Source organism: Rhinolophus sinicus, linkage group LG10, assembly GCF_036562045.2.
Source record: "Rhinolophus sinicus isolate RSC01 linkage group LG10, ASM3656204v1, whole genome shotgun sequence".
Lineage (NCBI taxonomy): Eukaryota > Metazoa > Chordata > Mammalia > Chiroptera > Rhinolophidae > Rhinolophus > Rhinolophus sinicus.
In genome coordinates this window covers 73,495,126-73,510,823 of record NC_133759.1, presented here as the reverse complement: position 1 = coordinate 73,510,823, position 15,698 = coordinate 73,495,126, and the positions used below count along the sequence as shown (strand labels likewise).

Here is a 15,698-nt window from a genome sequence, read left to right as displayed (position 1 = left end):
ACTTGAAACAATGTCTGATGAACAAACATGGTTATTCAGAGTTGGGAATTTGGCTGACATTTACCCCAAAATGAAAAAAGGGAATCTGTCACTCCAAGGAAACCAACTGATGGTACTTTTTCCCCAATGATAAAATTTGAACTTTCAAGTGAAATTAGAATACTGGAAAATTGTATCTGCCACTTTGAGCTTGACAGTCTCTCAACACTTAATGACTTTTCTGATGAGATCGATGGTGATGTTGACAAATTAGGTTTTTAAATATATATTGTATGGTGAAATGTGTCAATATTTAGAAAATCTGCCTAACTCAGTGAACCAATATTTTCTAAGTGACCAATGAATGATGCCAAAAATCCATGTTTAGTTAAAACATCCACTTAAAGTATAAAATATACCAACAGATATTAATGCAACAAAGTATAAAAGTTTATTAATGTGATTTCACATTCCACATCACAATCATCTAACCATTAAGACACGTTCAAAAAAGAATATCCACATTAATCTGAAAATACTCCCCCATTTTCTAATTACAAATCTTTGAAGCCAGATTTTCCTCATACACTCAATCAAAATAACAAATGGCAACAACTGACAAGCATAAGTAGATACAAGATGCTAGCTGTCTTCTACAGCCAGATATAAAGAGATTTGCAAAAATCTAAAACAAAGTCATGTCTTCTCACTATTTTTTGTTTTGAATAATATAGTTAATTTTGTAAAAAGCATGTTCTCTATGCTAATATCTGGTGTTTATTATTGTTCATTTTGAATAAATAATTTTTAGAATTTCTGTTTTAATTTCTAATATGGTAACAACGAATAAATATTACCTACATGAAAAAAAGCACACCGGGATCTTCAATAATTCTTAATATAAAAGGATGCTAAGACCAAAAAGTTTGTGCATCACTGGCGTATAACATATAGCCAATTTAGGCATCTACAGAACAGCTTCTAAAATTACTTTTTAAAAACCTGTGGAGTTGTCATACCTATAACACCAATTCTCCAAATCAGTGCCACAGCACAGGTGAATATTGAGAAAGTGGGTTGTGTAACCAAGTGCAGCTGCAGAGTATATAACAACAGGGACAATAATGCTTTTAAAGTTTTTCTTGGCATCCCATGTCTGGCAGCAAGACGATTCTGTTTGCAACTCTATACATACAAATGCTGGAATGAAAATCACAAAAATCCTCTTAAATACAAGGCTTGGGATACGAGTAAGGGAAACCCTCCAATGGGCACAAAGAAAAGAAGGGGAAATGCAGTTCTGAGCTAGCACAGATGCACAGGCTGCCTGTGGGCATTTGTCAAACTCACACCCCAAAGTGTTCAGCTTTGGGACCACATTGAGACAAAGAGCCTTGAGAGACTGCTCGAGTATGACCTTGGAGCTAAAATTACCACATAAAGTGAGGGGAATGGGATGCCACGTCCTTCTCCCTCAACACAAACGGCTAAACCCAAGGAAACAGTAGGTGAGAAAAACAAACTGCACCTTGACAAAAGCTCACAGCATAAAAACTTGTCTGCTTTACACAGACTCTATTTTTTAAAAAGCCTCCCCTGAGAACATTCATATAGTTGGGACATGTAATTTACATTACCTGCATGGTCCCAGGAAAACTAACCCAAGGACTTAATTTAAATACCCCTAAGGTATTTGTGAATAAAAATTATTTATTGAGAGAGGCACCATCTTCTCCAGGCCACACAGGATTTCCACAGATTAAAAAAGAAAAAAAAAAATCTTAAGAAATAAGAGCTCAGATACAAAATTATATAACCTACGAATGACAAGTCACCATTAATGGAATTCAAGAAAATCAACAATTTGGACTAGAACCACAGAACTTAAATATTAGAATTATTAGTTAGTGACTATTCAAAAATATACTTTAAGTGATTTAGACCTAAAAAGAAGAGATTGAAAACATGAGGAAGGCCCAATATATTATCAAAACACCCTAGGAGATACAGGGAAAAGATCAAACAGAATGTCTAGAAGTAAAGAGTTATTGTAATAAAAAAAAATTCTTGATAAATATGTTAAACAGATAAAATAGCATATTAAAAAATAGAAAAGTAGTATAAACCAAGAAATACAGCTTTAAAAGAGCACAATATAGAAAGACAGAGATGGATATGAAGAATGAGTAAGAGATCATGGAAATCAGAACAAGAAGCTGCAACATAAGTTTATTAAGATTTCCAGAAAAAAATGGTAGAAAGAATAGGGTAAACACCATATTTGAAGCGGTATTGTAAAAAGAATTCTCCAGAATAAATAACAGACATGAAACTTTAGATTCAGGAAGTATGACAAATACACAAAGAAGGATGAAAAGAACTCAAGAACTAGGCATTTTGGATGGATGAAAGGAAGGAAAGAAGGAAGGGAGGGAGGGAGGGAGGGAGGGAGGGAGGGAGGGAGGGAGGGAGGGAGGGAGGGAAGCAGGAAAGCAGGAAGGAAGGAAGAAAGGAAGGAAAGCAGGAAGGAAGGAAGGAAAGAAGGAAGGAAGGAAAGAAGGAAGGGTGATAACAGGCAGGCACGTAAGAAAGAAGGGAAGGAGGGAGGGAGGAAGGACATTGACCATAGTGGGTGCACAGAACAAGGAGTTTAAAAAAGATCTTAAATCCAGATGGATTACATTAAAAAGAATTCAGACTGATAGTTGAATTCTCAAGAGCAACAATGGATGCCAGAAGACACATAAACTAGATCTACGATGTACTGAAACAAAACAATGATGTATCCAGAATCCTGGGATTCTGTACTCACTTAAAATACCTTTCACAAATGAGGGTGAAATAAAACCATTTTCAGACTAACAAAAACTTAAAAGTCTGCCACCAGCAGACTTTACTAAAGGAAATTCTAATAAATATGACTTCAGTTAACAGGAGAGTCTGATCGGAAAGATCTGGGTTTTAAGAAAGAATGAAGAACTAATAAAATTATAAATATATGGATAAATGTAAATAGGCATTGACTACAGAAAACCATAACATCTATGGGTTTTAAAAATAAAATAAATTTTTTAAAAATGATAATAGCCTACAATCAGGGCAGGGTATATGAAGTGTTTTAAGGACCATATAATCCTGAGAGAAGAAAAAAAGATTAACTTTAGACTTTGATATGTTATATATTCATGTTTAAATTTCAAGGGTGCATGTATCTCCCCAGCCTCACTTGCTGAGTTCTCATCCTCTGACTGAAAGTGGAAATGTTGAAATTCTTCTTAGCTTGTGGCTTTTTACCGTATCATCTCTACAACTCTCCCACCAGGTGATATTTTCCAGTTACACACCACGCAGACACAGTGCTTTCTTGATTCATCAAATATTGATCAATTAACTTACTCTTGATTGATGGCTATTAATGTTCTAGTACATGTCTTCAGTGTACACAGGGTTCTCTTAGGTACATGACGAAGAATGGGATTAAAAATGGTCATGGATTATACTTATGCCAGTTTTAGAGGATACTGCCAAAAGTTCTCTAACATGCTTATAGCAAATTTACATTCTCTTCTGAAGTGTAAGAGTCCCATTTTTCCCATCACTTGACAATGTCAGAAATTTCATTGTAATTTTATCAGTCTCATTGGTGGAAATCTCCTTCTCATCTGAATATGCATTTCTTTTACTACTAATGAGGTTGACACTTTTCCCTATTTTTTAATTCACTCTTGATGTATTTTCTTCTAAAAATGGCTATTACAGTATTTTGCCCTATTTAGCATGTCTACTTGCTTTTTCGTTTCTCACAGATGGCTCGATAATTTTCTCCATATGTCTTATGTATGTTATTAGAATTGTATTTTTCCACATATTTAATATAATTTTTGAATTAAATGTCTCACTGTTAATTGCTGGTATATAAAATGTAATTGGTTATTGAATATGATTTGATACCTAACCCCTGACTCTCCTGTAAATTTTAATAATTTAATTGCATAGTCTCTGTTTTTCAAAATGTAGACAATCAAAACATCCACTTCCTTTTAAGGCCTAAAATTTCCAATGCATTGCTGATTGGAAATAGTGATAATAGTATCCACTTCTTGTTTCTGATTTTAAAAGGGATGCTTTTAATGCTTTGCTATTTTTTAAAAAGATACTTATTTTTGTTTGTTTTTTTGTAAATGTCTTTAATTATCCCAGTTCATCCCTACTTTGTCCTATTTGTCACGAGTTTTTATCATGAATGTGGTTTTGAATTATATGAAACACATTTTCTTTATCTGCTGTGATGATCATATGGTTTTTATCTTTAATTGGGTTACATAGTTACATGTTAAGATTTTCTAATGTTAAACTACCCCTGCATTTCTGGAATAAATGTCGAATAAGATAACCCTACTTGGTTATTTTTAAAATACATTGAGAGATAATATCTGCTAATATTTGATTTAGAATTCTTTCTTTTTGTTCTTGAGTGAAATATCTTCTTATTTTTCTTTCTTACACTGTCCTCTTTAAGATTTGGTAAGAAATGTATATGGCTTTTATCCACCCTTTTCTATTCTCTAAGATAGTTTGCACAATGTCAGAATGATCTGTTATATGTAATTTTAGTAGAAATCATCTGTAAATCATCAGGCGTGGTATTTTCTTAGAAAGATTTTTGAAAATTGATTCAATTTTTTAAATTGTTAGTGGATGATACAGACTATTTTTTGATCTAGTCTCTCAACTAGAAATGGCCAACTATAACTAATAGTGTTTATTAGCATAGCTCCAGTTTGTTGCTCTTTACATATATTTATATATCATAATTCAATTTTGTATTTTTTAATCTAATCCCAAACTCTTCACCAGTTCTTACAACTATAGAGCCAGAATTGATGATGCCACAATCTGAAGATTTGAGAACACCATGTTTCTTTATCCCTTCTATGTAAGTAATTAGAGGAGTAATTAGGTATTAGAAAGTATCTGTTTTTGTATGGCTACTGTAACAAATTATCACAAATTTAGTGGCTTGAAACACCCTAATTTATTATCTTCCAATACTCTACATTAGAAGTTTGACCAGAGCTCACTGGCTAAACTCAAGGTGTCAGTCACATCGCTCCCTTAGAGCACTCAGAAGGGAGCGCCCATGTCTGAATCCTTTTCCTTGCCTTTTCCAGGTTCTAAAGCCAATGTTACTTGGGGACCCCTTCCTCCATCTTCAAAACTAGTAGTCACAAGTTGAATCCTTCTCACATCACATCTCTCCGTGCCTTTTCAGCAATCACATCTCCTGTGACTCTCAGCTCATCCACTTTTAAGGACCCTATGATTACACTGGGCATATAAGGATGGCCCAGATAATCTCCCTAGTTTAAGGTCAGTTGATTGGGGACTTTAATTTCACCTGCAATCTTCATTCCCCTGTGTTATGTGACCTATGTAATCATATTCCCGGCTCCAGGAATTAGGACAAGGACACCTTTGGGAACCATTATCCCACCTGCTATAGGAAGTAAGGCAACTTCACTAGCAATACCAGTAGATAAATAGTTGCCACCTATATCCAGAATTATATTTTATTTCTCCTGAAATACAAGGTTACTATCATACATCCTGGTTCATTCAACTAAGATTTTAAAAGCTTTGAATGAAACTATGACACAATTCTAGTAGGCCATTGATTACAAAATAAATCTCAATTTCAGGAATGTTAAAAGGTGAACACACATGTTTTAAAATTAATATTTTGTTGATGAAAACATTTAACGGCATTTTTAAATTAAAGTTTATTGGGGTTACAATGGTTAGTAAAGTTACATAGGTTTCAAGTGCACAATTCTGTAATCAAGAACCATATGATTTAATAGCATTTTTAAAATTCCCATATTTATATACCTACCAACCAATCTACCAAACTATATACCTAACTAAAACAACACGAAAATGTGTGATTTGGGGGTGTCAAAACAACTTTTACGTTTTACCCTCTAAATCGCTTTTCAAATATAAGCCTAATAAATATGCACGAGGTCTGATCAATAAATACGGTGAATGTTTAAATAAAAATTTATCACAGTATGTGAGGAAGATGTTAAGAAAATTTGCCTTCATTGGCTGGTGTTAACTTTTGTCTATTAGCTTTTGTCTGTTACTGTATGTGAGGTGATGGTTAGCTTAAGGTTAAGAGAATTCTTGGGTTGGGGTTGAGAGAATTCCGCCTTCTGTTTCATTCCCGGCAGAGGAGACGAGATGATGTTGCTCTCTGTCTGTTTCGCCTGCATCAGCAGATGAAGTGAAGAAGTAGCTAAGTTATATCAGGATGATGTGACAGGCACATTGCCAAGCTCTGGAAGACCTTGAGCCGATGGTCCCAGGCGAGAACAGTAGGTATTGTTTTCATCAGCCAGATAGGCAACATTCTTATCATTAACTGCCGAACCGTCCCGGAACTGGCTATTCCTTGAGAGGGGAGGCTGGAACACAAAACTTGGCACTGGGGTGTATCTAAAGAAATATATAAGACAGACCTCAGGTGGTATATGGATTGATTGATTGCTGTTTCAAGAGATTGCTATTCAGAAGATTTGCTGTTTCAGGATTGGATTGTTTCAAAGTAAGAGATTGGAACTTGCCTCAATGGACAGTAAAGACTTCTTTTGTTGGCAAGTTGTAATTATTCTAGTATCTTTGGGAGCTTGTATGCAGCTTGCAGCTTGCAGCATCAGAAGACTTCCTAACTTACAGCAACAACAACAGCAACGGCAATAGCAGCAACATTCTGGGAAACTAGCAAGCAGCAGTGGGAGATGCCTGAGTTTCTCTCAGCTGAAGACCTGGCAAGGTTTTGATTCCTGACTGTTCTAGTGTTATTCCTATGGTTTGGTGAACTTTCAGCACCTACTGCAATAGTTGCTATCCTATAGAGTTTATTACCGCTTTTGGATACTCCTTATTGATTTTATTTGTATATTTAGCCAAGTGATTTTTTAATCAATAGTAAACATATGTTAAGACCTCTTAAACTTATATGCATGTACACTTCTTTGACGTGACATTGTTATCAATGTATATAGTTTAGTCTTAGCCACCTTTACTTTCTGTCATTAGCACATTCTTTTAAGTGCCTTTGTCTTTTGCTATTACGTATCACTAAATAAATTGATTAGATATTGCTAAATAAATCAATTAGCCCCTCTCTAGCATGTCCTCCTCTTTCTTTTCTCCACTCGTCATTACATAGTAAAAGACACATTGCCCCTCAAAACACTCCCCCTCGCTTTGAACACACTTGTCCTATCATTCTTGCCACTTTCTGAAGCAGTTATGGAAGTCCTCTTTAGTGAGTGTCTTTAGTTGCACTGTTGTGGCTGCCTCAATGTCCTGAATCAATTCAAAACATTTATCTTTCATGGTTGTTTTGACTTTGGGGAAGAGCCAGAAGTTGCACGGTGCCAGATCCAGTGAATAAGGTGGATGAGCACACACCATGATGTTTTGATTTGACAGAAATTGCCATACCAGAAGCGATGTGTGACACAGAGCCTTTCTGTTGTGTTCACAGAATACAGTGAATGCTGCTGTCAAGTGCCATCCAAAGGAAAGGGAGGGATCTTCAATATGGGATGCAGCGCATCCAACCTTAGTAACAGTGTGACAAGTTTCAGCTTATTCAGTGTAGTCCATCAGGTGTGAGCTATGGCTGAGAGAAGGTGTGTCTTAAAGTGTGCTGTAAATCATCCTCCATCATGACAATGCTCCGTGTCACACATCACTTCTGGTATATGGCAATTTCTGTCAAATAAAAACATTATGGTGTGTCTTCATCCACCTTATTTACTGGATCTGGCACCATGCAACTTCTCGCTCTTCCCCAAAGTCAAAATGATTCAGTACATCAAGGCAGCCACAATAGTGCAACTAAAGACACTCACAAAAGAGGACTTCCAGAACTGCTTCAGAAAGTGGCAAGAACGATGGGATAAGTGTGTTCAAAGTGAGGGGGAGTATTTTGAGGGGGATTAATGACAATGTGTCCTTTACTATAATAAATTATTTTAATTTACACATTCACCGTATTGTTTGATCACACCTCATATAACTTATCAATTGAAGCATTTATTTATAATATCCCATAACATTGCTGTAGCCCAGCTCTTTTAAAATGCACTTATCTTTCATCTGCATATAATGACAATTTTACTTCCTCTTTTCCAATGTGGATGCCTTTTATTTCTTTTTCTCACCTGACTGCTGTGGCTAGAAGTTCCAGTACTATGTTGAATAAAAGTGATGAAAGTCAGAATGGCCATTATCAATAAATCAACAAACAACAAGTATTAGCAATGATGTGGAGAAAAGGGAACCCTCGTGCACTGTTGGTGGGATTGCAGATGGATGCAGCCACTATGGAAAATAATATGGAAGTACCTCAAAAAATTAAAAATGGAACTACCTCATGACCCAACTATTCCACCCCTGGGTATCTATCCAAAGAAATCCAAAACACTAATTCAAAAAACTATATGCACCCCTATGTTTATTGCAGCACTATTCACAATAGCCAAGATATGGAAACAACCAAACTGCCCATAGATAGATGATTGGATAAAGAAACTGTGGTACATTTATACAATGGAGTATTACTCGGTTATAAAAAAGAATGAAATCTTACCATTTCTAACAACATGGATGGACCTTGAGAATATTATTCTAAATGAAATAAGTCAGACTGAGAAAGTCAAATACCATATGATCTCACGTATATGTGGAATCTAAAGAACAGAATAAATGAGCAAACAAAACAGAAATAGACTCAGAGATATAGAAAAAAACAAACTTGGGCTAGATGCGATGGAGAAAGGGGTGGGGGAGAAGGTGGAAGGGATTAGAAAGAGCAAACTGGTAGACACAATATAGTCATGGGGATATGAAATACAGTATGAGGAATATAATCAATAATGTTGTAAAGATTATGTAAGGTGCCAAGATGGGCACTGGACTTATCAGAGGGATCACTTCTTAGACTGTAGCTGCATGACCAGTGAGTAATATATATATATATATATATATGGTCGTGGGAGATGGAATATAGCATAAGGAGGATAGTCAATGGTATTGTAACAGTTATATAAGATGTCAGAGGGGTAGTAGCTTGGGGGAGAGGGGTTATCACTTTATGAGGGGTGTAAATGTCTAACTATTATGTTGCTTTGTACACCTGAAACTAATAATTAATAAATAAATAAATAAATAAATAAAATTCACTTATCTTTTACATCAGGAAATGAGCAAAATATCTTATTGTTTCAAAGGTAAAAAGGTGGCAAATAAAAGAATCTCCAAGTTTATATTTGCCATTTGTTTGCATTTTAATTTATATAATTTTATCCTGCAACTTCATTCAAAGATATTTTTCTCACCTTCAGTATTCTAATTATATTGTCCTATATTATACAAATGCATCGTGTTATAAAGGAAAGCTGAGTATTCTAATTATATTGTCCTATATTATACAAATGCATCGTGTTATAAAGGAAAGCTGAGTCTCATTAATTGCAGTCAGAAGACCTGAGGCAGAGGCCAGCACCACCATTTACTAACAGTGATGGTTGGCAAATTTGTAACCTCTCTGCAGGAAATAACAGGATGTGATTAAAAACTAGTGCATACTGAGTGTCAATTAAAAACTAGCTGCCTTGCAAGTGTCAGAGTTTCACAACATTCTTTGAACTTGATACTATAGCCTCTATTTTAAATGTGAGGAATCTAAACTTCCAAGGTGTTAAATAATGTGCCCATATTCACATAGGTAACAGCAGAGCTCCGCTTTAAATCTAGATGTGTGACTTGACAATACATGTTCCGTTCTATTTCAGAGTTTTCTTGATCTATAAAAGTAATGATAATAAAATTGGAGTGTTCAGAATTTCAAGGAATTAAATGAGATAATGTCCACGAAAGTGTGGCTCAAATTACAACACATAAATCTTACCATTGCTTTTAAAATATAGGCATTCTTATAGGGAATATAGACAATAATATTGTAATAACTACATCTGGTGCCAGATGGGTACTAGACTAATCACTTTGTAAGGTATGTAAATGTCTAATCACTATGTTGTACACCTGAAACTAATATAATATTGTATGCCAACTATAATTGAAAAATAAAAAATAAAATTTCAAGATGTAATATATATACACAATGGAACATTATTTAGCCATGAGAAAGAAGGATATCCTGCCATTTGCAACAACATAGATGGACCTTGAGCACATTATGCTAAGTAATACAAGTCAGACAGAGAAAGACAAGTACTATATGATACCACTTATATGTAGAATCCAAAAAAAAAAAAAAAATCAAACATGTTAAAAAAAGGAGAGCAAGAATAAAATGGTAGTTACTAGAGGATGGGGGTACAAGGGGATAAGATTGATGATTTAAGGGTACAAACTTATAATGAGCACTAAATAAGCCATGGAGATCTAATGTACAGTATATTGAATATAGATAATAATATTGTACTAATAAGGATGTATAAATGTATCAAAGTAACACACTGTGCACCTTAAATTTACACAATGTTATTTGTCAAATTTATCCAATGAAAAATTCTCTTCTCAAAAAAAGCAGTATAAAAATAAATAAAATACAGGCATTCCTCTCCATTTATAATTCAAGTTAATAATTTATATTCAAAGTTTTTAACTGCTGTCCTTCTTCTCTCACTATACCCAGGAAAGTGTGGAAAATTATCATGTTAAACTTACTATTCAGGCCCATATTATCCAAACTAATAAATGCTAAATTTACTTCTTTCCGTTTTCCTTCCTCTTTTAGTATTTTCATTATAGTATCCAAAACGAAATGGGCTGACTTCACTTCAGTAACAGATAAAAGAGGAAAGAAGGTACACACTGACTTAAGAAAAGCATCTAACAAAAATACAACCCATAGTATTACATGAGGAGATTAAAAAAATGTGTGTCCATAAACATTTTATTGATATAAGCCCTTAATCTCTTTTGGTTTGTTATACTAGAGATTGAGAGCTGTTAAAATGACCATTAAGCTATACATGCTTATTTAATTTTGGAACGAGTCACAGAGCAGAATACCAGCACCCTCTTAATAATAGTGGAAACTATTAACATTGCCCCATACTCTTTTTTTCTTATAAATGCATATATGAGTGGCAGGGAAGATCTATGCCTTAGGCTGCAAGTTACAGAAATAAACACCTTAAATTGGCTTAAGTAATAAGGATATTTATTGGCTCTCTCATTCAGAAGCCCAGATGTTAGACTGGGCCCAAGGTTGGAGGACCAGTGATTCAACAAAGTCATAAAGAGAAAGGCACCTTTCATCTCTCCATTCTGCTGTGTTTGAGTTCAGATTCATCTGAAGGTTGGTTTCCTTTGTGATTATAGCAATCAGAGTTGCATCCTTCCTTGTTTACATCCAGTGGGGACACATACGAACAAGCTTCCACCATAAAATATGTTCCTTTCTTCAGCTTAACGAGGCAAACAGGTGACAGGTCACATGTCCCAAACATGCAGTGCCATTTGCTTACTGGCTGAGACCTGAGGTCTAGAAATGATCCCCTGAACAGGCCTAGACTAATCAAGCCCCATTGCTAGAGGAGTGTCCTTTCCTACATGGCATTGCGGCTACACCACGTAGAAGCACAGAAAGTGGGGTAGCAACTGCCATGCATTTTTCTCACAGATGTCTTTATAAATCCTATCAGTGTATACATCTCTAGGCATAAGAATGGTTAGCGTAACGAGACTTTTTGTGGGGGCGGGGATTGGGATGAAGAGACTACTCTTCTGATTTGGTTGTTACAGGTTTTCATTTTCTCCCTCCTGAAGAAATATTTCAGATTTTTATTCTGCTCAAGACTAAATGGGAGAAAGATGCGTGTCTCATATTTGGGCTGAGAAAAAGAACTGCCATAAGATACAGAGGGGAAAACTAGGGTTTAGTGATACCAACAGTGACCCTGAGAATCTAGGCACTCAGAAATCCAGAGAGCTCTCAGGCAGGGCTTTGCATTTTCCACATCCTGCACTCTAATAAGCTCGTAATGGGCAGGACTAATAGAGCTGGGGACTGACTACACGACTTCCCTGCCAAACCAGACATACTCTGATCATCCAAACACACCAAGATCCTTCATTATTCAAATGTGCTTTAAATCAGAAAATAAGTTTCACAGATAATATATATATCACAAATATAATGCTATTTTCAACAAGCAGATTTAGCAAGATGTGAAACAGTCATCATCAAAAAGACACTGATTCGCCTCACGACAGTACTTGCTTCCTTAGTGGTGAGTCCATGTTAGAAAGAGGCATAATTAAGGAAGACACTTCCTACTGGTGGATTTCTCTGAGATGCTCCAATGAGGCGAATTGATCTGTCTATTTAAAGAGGCTTTGGGGGCAACAGAGATGTTTAAGTGGAGGAAAAGGTCATTATTTCGAGATAAGCTTTATTGGTAATCACAAGCTTCCCTGGTTAGATTAAAACTACAGCAAGATTTAATTTCTGGAGATTGAAGCAAGAAGAGGAGAAGAAAACTGCTGGCAGCAGGAAAGCGCATTAACATTACGAAGATCATCCCTAAACCCAGTCAGTTTTTCCTTAGGGGTCCAACTCTTTTTATGTTTAAAATCTCTTCTCAACCAAACATCATCAGCTTTATTCTATTTTCCACTTATGTACCTCAGATTTGAGTCGTCTGAGGAGGCTGATGAGAACTTAAATTAATGGAACCTGTTAGAAATTTTTTAAAAAACCTATAACCCTTTATTCTGTTTTTACCCCTTTTTATTGTTCATCTTACAAAGAACAAATGAACCTCACATATGTCAAAAACCAGATTCTGACTCTTAAATATGCCTTACCAATAGTACCTTATAATATACAGTTATACGATTTAAAACTATATATATAACTGTATATAGATATAAACTATATAAACTATACAGCTATATATATACAGAGGGTGCCAAACAATGTATGCACATTTTAAGAAAGGAAAAAACTATTAAAATTGTAACACAATGAATGACGCTGGCATCCATTTGATTAACGTCATCTTTTGAGTGAATGTCATACTACACATTGCTACGGTAATTCAATTCAACTTCAAAAAGTAATACATAGTTAACATCTCTTAAAATGTGTACATTTTTTTGGTACCCCCAGTATATTTGGATAGGTAAATTTATATAGGTGCATTTTTATTAGCATATATTGGTCATTCTTTTGCAATTAAGAACTGTGGTTTCGTGGGTTCTGTTGGCTATGCGGTTATGCCTTAGGGATTTTAGATATCCAGGACAAAATATAGAAAATGTGCTACTTTATGTACAGAAAATCATCATTAGTTATGCAAATTAGATGGGCTTTCTTTGACTGCAAAGAACTTCAAGCACATACAACTTAAAAACAAATCTGTTAGCTTAAAATAGGTCAATCATACTGTCATTAATACATTTTTCCTTGGTTTACCAATAATAATAGAATTTTATTGAACCCATGTGTATATCTCTGGGAGAATAACAAAAAGGAACTCATGATAGTCTTAAAGCATTGTTTAAAATTTTCTCCAATATATAGTGTGTACATGTCTTTAAGTCATTTCATTAATAACTGAAGTATTGGCAAATGATAAAACATATAGGTTGAAAATATATATCTCTGATATTCTAGAAACATTCCATTAAAAGCAGCACTCTACATAATTTCCTATATTTAAACAGATGATGTGTGCAAGATCCCCAGAACTCCTCAAAAGTGTAAAAATTTTATATACACTTACCAACAGTATCACATGGTTCATCTTTGTGTACACAGAAATCTTTCCTAGAAAGAAAAATAGAAAACTAAAGTACAAATAAACTTTTTCCACAAACAATAAAGATTATGTGACTCATTTTTAATAGTTATATGAATAACTGAACCACAACCTTTATCTCCAAGAATTTAACAAAACTGAAAATCAGACTAATTTTTAGTTCTAAGAAAATGTGAGAATATTTAAAATTTTGATACATTTTCCCCTGATATAATCCTGCATGTTGTCCTATTTCATAGGCAGTATTTCAAAAATAAAACTCCATCTTGTTTTGAATTTTATAGGATTTCATTTTTTATTACCAAAAAAATAGTAATGTGGTGTTGGGACATGTCTTTCTGTTTGAAAAATATTGTAAGATCCCTACTTCACATGACACACAAATAAGTTCCAGATTGAAGATTTAAATGTAAGGAATATAATCTAAAACAACATTTTCTATCAGAAGACTGGCAAAAATTTTAAAAGACTGACAATAATCACTTTCATTAGGGCATGCAGAAATTAGTATTTTTACCTAGGTGGGATCTAATCATGAATAATATTCTATAATTTCCTATTTGACTACTATATCTTGGGGAAAGCATTCCCTGACAAATTACGAACTTTAGAGGCAAACTGTATGAAAGCAAAACTTTTTATCTACATTTTCCTAGCGAGGTAACCTTAGGCAACTTAACCTTCTTGGACCTCAGTCATCTCACCTACAAAATAGAATAATGACACCTGTCTAGCACAGAGATGTATTGTACAGGGTACATGATTTCACACATATAAAACATTTAAAATATAGGTTTCGTATGTGGTTGAATGTGTTAGCACATACAAGACATTTAAAACAAAGCCAGGCACATTGTAAGCTCTCAAAAGTTAGCTGACGTTTTCATTGTTTGTTGCTGCTGCTCCTGCTAGTCCTATACCATAATTTAAGCAATTTCCTACTGATGAGCATTTAGGTTTTATAGAAATTTACTGTTACATACAATGCCACAATTAGTCTTTTTGTGTGTGTGAGGGAGAAATGAAAAAGAAAATTCTTTTTTTTTTTTAAATTCTCTCTGTTATAGCCATCTGAATATCATTTCTAAATGAAAACTAACTTTAAAAATTAAGTGCTCCACTCCTGTCAAGTTCACCAATGACACCGACACTGATAATTACAATGGTTAATTTTCAATTATGTTTTGCTTGGCGCATCAGCAGCGTTTGTGATTTAATATCGATGCATAGTCCAGTAAATGTTCCATGCATGTTTAAATGTATATTCTCTAATTGTTTGGAGCAGCTCCACACACATCCATTAGACCTAACTATAACAAGCTCTGATATACAATTGCTCAATAGAATGAGTATTTTGTAACTTGTTTTTACATCTGTTACTGAGGAAGAGTTGTTAAAATTCTATATGGTTATAATATGATGATGTTTCCTTATAATTCTGCTAATTTTTGCTTTATGTTGAAGATTAGTTATCTCTAAATTTTTATAATTTATTTTGAATTATTGTTTTTATTATTGTGTAAACACCCCACTTATCCCTTTTAATGTTTCCTTTGTTAGTCAATTGTGTCTGATATTAACAAATATTATTAGTAATACATTAATATTTGCTTGGCATATCTTTTTTCCTGTTTTACTTTCAACTTTCATTTTTCTAAGTTTCTTACACATATCACATGGTTAAACAGTAAAACCTCATTATATAATATCTGTAAGTGAATTTAATATTTTATTATGGATATACACGTATTTGGATTTTTCTATTATCTGTGATTCTATTTACCAAGTTAATTATCCATTTTTTTCTTCTTTATTTTTCTCATTCTTCCCACCTAGTTTTATTTTCCT

General features: G+C 34.3%; 1 protein-coding gene across 1 annotated transcript in view; it reads right to left on the bottom strand.

The window, feature by feature from the left end:
* ADAMTS19 (ADAM metallopeptidase with thrombospondin type 1 motif 19) overlaps positions 1–15,698 on the bottom strand; it is a 232,146-nt gene that overhangs the window by 148,700 nt on the left and 67,748 nt on the right. The window contains exon 7 of the mRNA XM_019756011.2: positions 13,815–13,858. Within this exon, the coding sequence (XP_019611570.1) occupies positions 13,815–13,858 (44 nt within the window). The remainder of the gene's footprint in view (positions 1–13,814; positions 13,859–15,698) is intronic.